Source organism: Prionailurus viverrinus, chromosome B1 (assembly GCF_022837055.1).
Source record: "Prionailurus viverrinus isolate Anna chromosome B1, UM_Priviv_1.0, whole genome shotgun sequence".
Lineage (NCBI taxonomy): Eukaryota > Metazoa > Chordata > Mammalia > Carnivora > Felidae > Prionailurus > Prionailurus viverrinus.
In genome coordinates, this window is record NC_062564.1 from 194,449,231 (window position 1) to 194,460,604 (window position 11,374).

Here is an 11,374-nt window from a genome sequence, read left to right on the forward strand (position 1 = left end):
GAAACGTTCACACTTCTCCATGTGATTTCCTCTGTGTCATACCCCCCTCCCCAGTCCCTACCTCTAGTCCCCACCATCTGGGCCTTGTGTATCTGGTTCTCCTTCAAGGCCCAGCTTCCTGATGTCTGTGCTGACGCCTCCCACCAACCAGATGGGAAGACCGCGGGGTCCTCTCAGTGCTGGCATGAGGCGTGTGCACACGTGGGTGAGTAGCGGCGGAAGAGATACATGACCGTCATTGCCGCCATGGCCACCGGACCCTGTGCATATCCTCCACCAGATCAAGGAACCACATTTTAGTCACATCCATACCCAGAATATGAAGCAAATACCCTGAAACCAAAGGGAATCTGGACAAGAATGGTTAAGTCACACGAGAGCCATGCTATGGAAATATTGGGTGACTGTTGGTACCAAATGGATCAGAGCTATGCTGTGGGGCTAGGAGAGATTTTCACAGGGTTATAAATAAAGGAGAAAAGCAAGATGCAGAAAGCATACAGAGTATGACTCCAACCCCAGTTTTTGTAAAAACCCAACAGTGAAAAAGCCTATGAAGAAAGAGGTAGGTTGGTTGAGCTTGGTGAAAATGAAGTTGGTAACATGGATTGCCTTGGAAGGTATAGGTGGTGGAAGAAAAAGGGAAGGTTTACCAACCAATAAAGGAAACGAGCTAACATCGAGCTCATTGTATGTACTCAAAGGTTCTTTTTTTTTTTTTTTTAAGATTTTCTTTTAAGTTTATTTATTTGTTTTGAGAGAGACAGAGACTGCAAAAGTGGGGAAGGGGCAGAGACAGAGGGGGAGAGAATCTCAAGCAGACTTCGTACTGTCAGCCCAGAGACCAACGCCGGGCTCGAACCCACGAAACCATGCAATCACGACCTGAGCTGAAATCAAGAGTCAGACGCTTAACTGACTGAGCCACCCAGGCACCCCAAAGTTTTTTAAAACGCATGACTATAGCTATCATAAGTCAATGGGATTGGAGCATCTGTTTGGGATTTATTAAACATGTTTATTTTAAACTCATTAATGAGTACATAGTTTTCTGTCTTCTTAAAAAAATGTATTTTTTTAATTTTAGAGAGTGTGTGTGAGTGGGGGGAGAGGGGCAGAAGGAAAGAGAGAGTGAATCCCAAGCAGGCTCCATGCTCAGCACGGAGCCCAAAGTGGGGCTTGACCCACAACCCTGAGATCAGGACCTGAGCTGAAATCAAGAGTCGGACACTCAACCAACTAACCCACCCGGGCGCCCCTATTTTCTTCTTATTTTTATTTTATTTTATTTATTTATTTCCTTATTTATTTTAGTTTTCTTTCTTCTAAAATGGGGTCTGCAGGTAGCACTGGTTTTTGTAAACACGGTTTTATTGGCACACAGCCACCCCCTTTGGTTTATACATTATCTGCGGCTGCTTTCACCATTTTTTTTTCAGAGTCCAGCACTTGCGACAGAAATGTCTTGGTCTGTCCTGCGAGGTAGAAAATATTTACTCTTTGGCCCTTTCTGGGAAGAGTTTGTCAACCCTGGTCTAAAATATATAATTATTGATTTATTAGCTTTCCATTTTCTTCCACATCCTTTGTCAGATCTCAAAGGGATCGGGTAAGAAATTCAGCCCGAGACCCTGGACCTGACACTTGTACTCCATTCTCCCAGGAGCCTGGTAAGGGTGGGTGTTATGGTTCCATAAAACAAGTGTAGAAACCAGAGACCGAGAGGCAGAGAGAATCAGCATCTTGCTTTCAAGTACCTGCTTTTAAACATTGTCAAACTCATCCATAGAAATCAGCATTCTGCTCCATATCAACGAGGGTGTAGAGATCCTTTTGGTGAAAATAGATCAAAGATAAATGGCATGTCTGATTCTTGTGGATTTTTGTGCGTGTGCCTCAAAGTTCACTCGTGTTTCTTACCCCCTAGATTACTGAGAAAATTGCAGCCTGCAAACCCGTGGCCACCGCTTTAGACTCTGCTGTTGACGTCTTTCTGTGCAGCTACATTATCGACCCCATGGTAAGAATGGTGAAATTTCATCTTTCAAAATAAGGAAACACAGTAAACTCATCAATCTTCATTTTTTGTTTGCAGATTGTACTACACCCTATGATATAAAATAGTTCTGTGCTTGGGTCTGTTAACAGCCGTAGAATCCAAGACCTGAAATCTAAAATTGAGATGAATGTGTTAGGATACTTCAGGGGCGGCTGGGTGGCTCAGTCGATTAAGCACCCGACTCTTGATTTTGGCTCAGGTCATGATCTCACAGTTTGTGGCATCGAGCCCCGTGTCGGGCTCTGTGCTTACAGCATGGAGCCTGCTTGAGATTCTCTCCCTCCCTCTCTTTCTGCCTCTCCCCCCACTCTCAAAATAAATAAACTTAAAAAACAACAACAAAAAGACCTGTCCCCTGCAACACCGTCAACCCCCTGAGCAGAGGGCCTATGCATTGCTGTGTCCCTGTCATCTGGCATATTGCCTGGCACAGGCAGTTGAATGAATGAAGGATGATCAAACAGCTGTCTGTCCAAGTGCATCTGTACTGCTCCGTCTGTCATCTCCCTGTCCCACATCCACATGCCCATCTATCTGCTGGACGGACTTTCACACCTGAATGGAGATGCTCCTGTCCTCTTCTAGCCATGCAGACCCCAAGGTTTGGCTTCCTGGCCGCTTCCCTCCTCCCCAGACCCTAACCCTTTTGTGCTGCTTCTTGGACCCCTGCTGATGGCTTTGTAGGTGTGTCCTGGGCTAACCTGGTTGATTCTTTTTTTTTTTAATGTTTATTTGTTTTTGAGAGAGAGAGAGACTGACAGACGGACAGAGCATGAGGTGGGGAGGGGCAGAGAGAGAGGGAGACACAGAATCTGAAGCAGGATCCAGGCTCTGAGCTGTCAGCACAGAGCCCGACGCGGGGCTCGAACTCATGAACCACGAGATTGTGACCTGAGCTGAAGTCGGACGTGGAACCGACTGAGCCCACACAGGTGCCCCTAACCTGGTGGATTCTGAATTGATCTCCTTGCCTTCAGTCTTCACCGCCTGCCCCCAGCCAGTCAAATCACCCAACTATCGATGCTTTTCCCCCAGTAATTGAGGACCAGTGGAAGGGAGGCCTAGAGGCTGGAGCTTTGTAGCGAGGTGGTTTAAATAGTAAGAAAGAGCTCTGGGCATTGATTTTGCCAGGAAAGTGGACCCCAGGCTGCCCAACATGTTTCTTTTATACCTTGATTGTTCCCGAAAGAATTATGGCAGCTTCCAGTAAAAGGATTGGTTGTCATAAAGCTCTAAAGCCTCTCAAAGCGAGGTTTGAAATGCACAGAAATCTACCAATAAAAGAACACGTGGGGAAAGGAGAACAAATTTACTGGAAATTCTGGGCCAAGAGGTGCCACTGCCATCCGACAGTGCGCTCTGTCCGGAGGAAGGCAGAACATCAGTCGCTGAGCTGTGAGGGTTGGAGGGCGGCATAGGAGGGCCGCTGTCACATCCAAGCTGCCTTTTGCCTCCCGGTAGGCTGGGGAGGCTGTCCTGATGTTACCTACAACATCACCCTAAGGCAGCGGCCATAGACCCAAACCTCTACAGGCCAAGGGTAAGACACTGGCTGGCATATGGTGTCATCGGGGTCTCCAGCTGCGTCTCTTCTGATTGGTGGATAAGGCTAAATAGCGTTGGGCGTCACCCCTGCAAAAGCTAGTGGTGTGGCCAGGCCCCAACCAAACGCGGACCTTCTTGATGGAAGAACCACCACTCAGTGGCCGCTGGTGTTGCCTTGTGGAGATGGGGGCTCAGTTTATGAGACTGAACTTGAAGACTTTTCAAGAAAGACGTGACTCCAGATTTCTGTGTGAAGCCTGACTTAGGAATGTTGGCAACTATCTTTTGAAAATACCTTCACATGCTTTTTAAACAAAATAGGGTTGAATGCAGCCTATGATCTGCCCTTAAGCTTGGTTAAGTTAAATGTGGAATGTTTGTTGAGAGCCTAGCAGGTGCCGAGCACCGATCCTGCCTTCTCCACACAATAGTGTTATGGGATAAAGATGCTACGGTCCCGCGGTTCTGATGCAGAGCAAAGCCAGAAAGGTGAATTAGCCGCGTCAAACAACTCAGAAAAGGGATTAAGCTCAGGTCTGCTGGTCCGACATGCTCCTGTGGTAGGCAGCAAAGGGACGCCATCTGGTGGGGTCCTAGATGCAAACCCTTGCTTCCCCACTTGCTCCCACTGGTCCTCATTTGTAAAATAAATAGAATAGGATCGAGTCAAGGTTTTCAGAGAGATTTAATGAATTGCAGCAACGTGTAGCCTTTCACACAGTAGATGACTCCCGTTGCATTTACAAATGGTTTCAATGAACAAAATTAAACCTCATTAAACAATGGCAGAAAAAAGAAAAAAGCAACCGCTGCTTTCCATTTTCCCGTCTTGAGGCATCCGATCCTCCTGATTTTCTTCTTTTCCCTAGAATTTATTTTGGTTCGGCATAGGAAAAGCCACCGTATTTCTACTTCCGGCTCTCATTTTTGCTGTAAAGCTGGCCAAGTACTATCGTCGAATGGATTCAGAGGATGTGTATGAGGAGTAAGTAGACAAGTTTCTACAGAGGCTAGGGGAGGGGGGTCATTTTCTAAGAGGCACTGACTTCAGAACGAGCTCTGATGAGATTAAACTTGGTCTTTTTTTAAAGTAGGGGGTCACTCTGGTCAGGTGTCTTCTTTGTACCTTTCTTATGCTTGTTTTAACTGTTCTCCCTCTTGCTTCATCTTCTCAGTGTCCTTAACCAGCCTTCTTATTTCTTGTTTGCAGATCCTCTGTCTTGGGGATTTGGCACTTTGCTTTATAGCTGTGTTTACTAGTTTTCACTTTGACTCTGTAGTGTATACCTTTATGCTTCATGTTTTACTCCACTCACCTCCTTCGTGATGCGTGTCTCTCCTGAATTTACTTGGGTAGTGTCTGTATTAGGGTAAAAAACAAATGTGGGGGATCCAGCTGTCGAGCTGTGATCGTAATTAAAAACAATAATTGTATCTCCCTTTTTAGTATTTTATAGTGCTGAAACTGTATCCGTCAAAAAGTAAGCCTTTTCTTTTTTTTAAAACCATATTCCTAAGATGGGACTGGGGAGGTCTTTATTATTATGTGATGGACTTTTAAAACGGAATTAATAGCATCTTAAAATTACATGACAATGTTAGATATGCCCAGATAAAAATCCGTGCTGATGCCTCTACAACAGGGCCGGCACACACAAGGCACTGAAGGAATACTTGTTAAATTAATGATATTTTTTTTTTAATTTTTTTTTTTTAAAGTTTATTTATTTTTGAGACAGAGAGAGACAGAGCATGAAAGGGGGAGGGGCAGAGAGAGAAGGAGACACAGAATCGGAAGCAGGCTCCAGGCTCTGAGCCATCAGCCCAGAGCCCGATGCGGAGCTCGAACTCATGGACCGCGAGATCGTGACCTGGCTGAAGTCGGACGCTTAACCGACTGCGCCACCCAGGCGCCCCTAAATTAATGATATTTTTATAGGTTAAGTTTATTAATATATAAAATGGCTGTTTCAGTGTTTGGTTTTTAAAGGGAGCAGAATGTGAATATAGCTTTTTTACTCTCTTTGTAGATTTAACAAATGCTCACGTGCTTTTCATGACCCCTTGCATTGCCTTTGTAGCTCACAATGTTAATACTTCATCTTAGAGATAACATGGTGTTTTTGGTGTATTTATTTTTGTTACAGTATGGAAAATGGTAATATTGGTTTTCATAGACATCATTCCACTCAGACTGTATGAACAAAGTTTTTAAACAGATCCAACGGTACGAGTTCTTGATCTACAGCGTCTCTGAATACTGGAAAAGAAACCTTCCCTTCCAGAGTTTACAGAGTTTAGTGATTTTTGTATGCAACACTCACTGATGCGCCAAAGAGTAAAAAGTGTGCGTTCACAGCTGTTTTGGTTTTTGTTTTGTTTTCTCTCCAGAAGTTTTGCTTTAATCATCTGAGCCTTCTATGAAAGTTCCAATATGTATTACATTCATTCATTTCCAGTTTAGTTTTCAGAACAAGGCATGAATTGTGTCACATTTCATTGCTTGGGAACCTAGACTTGTAGCTAGGCAAAATCCAGCAAATAGCAGTTGTGTGTGTGAACAATAAAAGTGATTTCAGAAATCTGACTCTAATCTTCTTATTGAAACACATACCTATATTATAGACATCGGTTATGTCACTGTGTCATTTGCTCAAGGCTGCTGTAACAAGTTACACAAGGTGGGTGGCTTAAAGCAGCAGAAGTATCTTCTCCCACAGTTCTGGAGGCTGGAAGTCTGAAATGCATTCATCAGCACAGCTGGTTCCTCCAAGGGGGATCGCACAAGAGTCTGCTCTATGCCTTTTTCCTAGATTCTGATGATTGAGATGATCCACGGCATTCCTTGGACACTCACTCCAGTCTCTGTCTCTGTCTTCCCATGGAGTCTTCCTTGGGTGCCTGTGTCCAGATTTCCCTCTGCTTCTAAGGAGTCATTGGATCAGGGCCCATCCTAATCAAGAATGATCTCATCTTAATTTCATCACATCTGCAAACAACCTATTGGCAAACATTCGCAGGTTCTAGGTGATATGAATTTGGGAGGGAACACCGTTCAGACCAGCACAGTCATCCAGCAGTGATAGCAAATAGCCAAAAAGATAGGGAAGGAAACTCAAAAGAGAGCAACACTATACACCCTCTACACACAGAAACTAAGTTAAATTACCAAAATCACAAAAGATAGAAAAATTATAAATTTTGTTAGGCACATACAAAAGAGTGACTCATCTCCCTCTTAATTTTATGTTCATCTCTTTATTTAAGAACATGTTAATACTCCACTGCTTGTGAGCATAAAGTGTCTCTTCATCTAACACCATGATGCCTGGCCCCTGCCACACAATGGATTCACGTGGCTGATGCTGAGGATCCACCCTTAGAGATTCGGATATAGTGGCCTGAACATGTGGATGCTTAAATTTCCTCAGATGATTCTAATAGACGGCCAAGGCTGAGAAACACTTCCCTGGATTAACAGACCACTTTCTGGGCTACACCCCACGCAGTTCTCGTGCAGCGTGGCTTCAGAACTACAAATAGAGTTCCATGTGCATTTCATCCAATTAATAGGTAACTACTTATCATCTGCTATGTCCCAAGCAAGTTCAAGACGCTGATGGAAGAGAGGTGAGCTAACAGATTGGCCCAACCTCCCAGAAGCTCAGTGTCAGTGTTGGAACCAAGACAAAACACTGGAGGTGTGTGAGAGACACAGAAGCCTGGGTGGTGGTGGGGATCAAGGGAGGTTTGCTGCCATTGAGTTTCTAAAATTGTATGAATTGGAGAAAGAAGATGGCAGCGTAGGAGGACACTGGGCTCACTGAGTCCTGCGGATCACTTAGATTCCACCCACACCTGCCTAAATAACCCAGAAAACCGCCAGAAGACTAGCAGAACGCACTCTCTGGAGCCAAGCGTAGACAAGAGGCCCACGGAAGAGGGTAGGAAGGGTGGAGAGGCGGTGCGTGCTACACGGACTGGCGGAAGGGAGCCGGGGCCGTGGAGGGGCAGCCCGCCGGCAAGGTGGAATCCCTGAGCCTGGCTTGCAAAAGCAGAGGGGCTGGACTCCATGAGTTATGACAGCCAGCGGGACTTAACATCTGGAATGTTATAAGTCAACAGCTCTGCTCGGAGAGCAGGAGGGCGAGAGGACACCGGAAGGGAAGGTTGTTGAGCCCTGGAAGACAGAGCTGGCCAGCGCCATCTCCCTCTCCCATCCCCCAGCCGAAATCCCAAAGGGAACCAGTTCCCATCACTGAACTTGCTTGCACCGCGAAAACACCCAACACTGTGCTTCTGTGGATCCAACCTTCTGATGAGTCAGCCTCCCTCCCGGTGCTGCAGGGCCCCTCCCGTAGGGGACCGCAGATGGCAAAGTGAGCTGAGCCTGCCCCTCCCGCCCCTGTGAACCTTGCAGATCCACCCTGGCTAATACGCCATTGGCCAGATCCCATCGAAGAAGCACCACAAGCCTGGCAGTGTGCAAGCAGCCCAGACAGGGGCCACACCACTCCACAGCGAGTCCCGCCCCTGGGAGAGGGGAAGATAAGGTACATACCAGTCTGACTGTGGCCCTAGCGGTGGGCTGGGGACAGACATCAGGTCTGACTACGGCCCCGCCCACCAACACAAGTTACTCCAGACAGCACAGGGGAAGTGCCCTGCAGTTCCACCCCAGAGACTACCCAAAATGACGAAACAGAACTCTCCTCAAAAGAAACTCCAGGAAGTAGCGACAGCTAACAAATTGATCAAAAACGATTTAAGCAATATAACAGAACAAGAATTTAGAATAATAGTCATAAAACTAATCGCTGGGCTTGAAAAAAGTATAGAGGACAGCACAGAATCTATTGCTACAGAGATCAAGGGACTAAGAAATAGTCATGAGGAGCTAAAAATGCTATAAATGAGGTGCAAAATAAAATGGAGGCGACCACAGCTCGGATTGAAGAGGCAGAGGAGAGAATAGGTGCATTAGAAGATAAAATTATGGAAAAAGAGGAAGCTGAGAAAAAGAGAGATAAAAAAATCCAGGAGTATGAGGAGAGAATTAGAGAACTAAGTGATGCAATGAAACAGAACAATATCCGTAAAATAGGAAGAGGAAGAGAGAAAGGGGCTGAAGGTGTACTTGAAGAAATCATAGCTGAGAACTTCCTGGATCTGGGGAAGGAAATAGGCATTGAAATCCAAGAGGCACAGAGAACTCCCTTCAGACGTAACTTGAACCAATCTTCTGCATGACATATCATGGTGAAACTGGCAAAATACAAGGATAAAGAGAAAATTCTGAAAGCAGCTAGGGATAAACATGCTCTAACATATAAAGGGAGATCGATAAGTCTAGTGGCAGACCTATATACTGAAACTTGGCAGGCCAGAAAGGAATGGCAGGAAATCTTCAATGTGATGAACAGAAAAAATATGCAGCTGAGAATCCTTTATCCAGCAAGTCTGTCATTCAGAATAGAAGGAGAGATAAAGGTCTTCCCAAACAAAAACTGAAGGAATTCATCACCACTAAACCAGCCCTACAAGAGATCCTAAGGGGGATTTTGTGAGTGAAATGTTGCAAGGACCACAAAGTACCAGAGACATCAGTACAAGCATGAAACTACGGACATCACAATGACTCTAAACTCATATCTTTCTGTAATAACACTGAATGTAAATGGACTAAATGCTCCAATCAAAAGACATAGGGTATCAAAATGGATAAAAAAAAAAAAAACAAGACCCATCTATTTGCTGTCTACAAGAGACTCATTTTAGACCTGAGGACACCTTCAGATTGAAAGTGAGGGGATGGAGAACTATCTATCATGCTACTGGAAGTCAAAATAAAGGTGGAGTAACCACACTTATCAAAAAAACTACACTTTAAATTAAAGGCTGTAACAAGAGATGAAGAAGGGCATTATATAATAATTAGGAATTAGCTCATCAGGAAGAGCTAACAATTATAAATGTCTATGCACCAAATACAGGAGCCCCCAAATATATAAAACAATTAATCACAAACATAAACAACCTTATTGATAAGAATGTGGTAATTGCAGGGGACTTTAATACTCCACTTACATCAATGGATAGATCATCTAGACACAGAATCAATAAAGAAACAAGGGCCCTGAATGATACATTGGATCAGATGGACTTGACAGATACATTTAGAACTCTGCATCCCAAAGCAACAGAATATACTTTCTTCTCAAGTGCACATGGAACATTCTCCAAGATAGATCACATACTGGGTCACAAAACAGCCCTTCATAAGTATACAAGAATTGAGATCATACCATGCACACTTCAGACCACAATGCTATGAAGCTTGAAATCAACTACAGGAAAAAGTCTGGAAAACCTCTAAAAGCATGGAGGTTAAAGAACACCCTACTAAAGAATGAATGGGTCAACCAGGCTATTAGAGAAGAAATTTAAAAATATATGGAAACAAATGAAAATGAAAATGAAAATGAAAATACAACAATCCAAACTCTTTGGGATGCAGCGAAGGCAGTCCTGAGAAGAAAATACATTGCAATCCAGGCCTATTTCAAGAAACAAGAAAAATCCCAAATACAAAATCTAACAGCACACCTAAAGGAAATAGAAGCAGAACAGCAAAGACAGCCTAAATCCAGCAGAAGAAGAGAAATAATAAAGAGCAGAGCAGAAATAAACAATATAGAATCTAAAAAAAAAAAAAACTATAGAGCAGATCAATGAAACCAAGAGTTGGTTTTTTGAAAAAATAAACAAAATTGATAAACCTCTAGCCAGGCTTCTCAAAAAGAAAAGGGAGATGACTCAAATAGATAAAATCATGAATGAAAATGGAATTATTACAACCAATCCCTCAGAGATACAAGCAATTTTCAGGGAATACTATGAAAAATTATATGCCAACAAACTGGACAACCTGGAAGAAATGGACAAATTCCTAAGCACCCACACACTTCCAAACTCAAACAGGAAGAAATAGAAAACTTGAACAGATGTATAACCAGTGAAGAAATTGAATCAGTTATCAAAAATCTCCCAAAAAATAAGAGTCCAGGACCAGATGGCTTCCCAGGGGAATTCTACCAGACATTTAAAGCAGAGATAATACCTATCCTCCTCAAGCTGTTCCCAAAAATAGAAAGAGAAGGAAAACTTCCAGACTCATTCTGTGAAGCTAGCATTACTTTGATTCCTAAACCAGACAGAGACCTAGCAAAAAAAGAGAACTACAGGCCAATATCCCTGATGAATGTGGATGCAAAAATTCTCAATAAGATACTAGCAAATCGAATTCAACAGCATATAAAAAGAATTATTCACCATGATCAAGTGGGATTCATTCCTGAGCTTCAGGGCTGGTTCAACATTTGCAAATCAATCAATGTGATACATCACATTAATAAAAGAAAAGATAAGAACCATATGATCCTGTCAATCGATGCAGAAAAAGCATTTGACAAAATTCAGCATCCTTTCTTAATAAAAACCCTTGAGAAAGTCGGGATAGAAGGAACATACTTAAACATCATAAAAGCTATTTATGAAAAACCCACAGCTAATATCATCCTCAATGGGGGAAAACTGAGAGCTCTCTCCCTGAGATCAGGAACACGACAGGGATGCCCACTCTCACCGCTGTTGTTTAACATAGTGGTGGAAGTGCTAGCATCAGCAATCAGACAACAAAAGGAAATCAAAGGCATCAGAACTGGCAAAGATGAAGTAAAGCTTTCACTTTTTGCAGATGACATGATATTA

The 11,374-nt window shown here is 43.6% G+C and overlaps 1 protein-coding gene across 11 annotated transcripts in view; it reads left to right on the top strand.

The window, feature by feature from the left end:
• PROM1 (prominin 1) overlaps positions 1–6,186 on the top strand; it is a 136,686-nt gene extending 130,500 nt beyond the window's left edge. For 10 of the 11 annotated variants that reach the window (XM_047857004.1, XM_047857005.1, XM_047857002.1 and 7 more), the window contains 3 exons: positions 1,928–2,020; positions 4,474–4,589; positions 5,752–6,186. In XM_047857004.1, the coding sequence (XP_047712960.1) occupies positions 1,928–2,020; positions 4,474–4,589; positions 5,752–5,806 (264 nt within the window). In that variant the 3' untranslated portion in view covers positions 5,807–6,186. Of the gene's footprint in view, positions 1–1,927; positions 2,021–4,473; positions 4,590–5,051; positions 5,086–5,751 lie in introns of all 11 variants that reach the window. The other variant, XM_047857010.1, reaches the window with a different exon arrangement.
• The last annotated feature ends 5,188 nt before the right edge of the window (positions 6,187–11,374 follow it).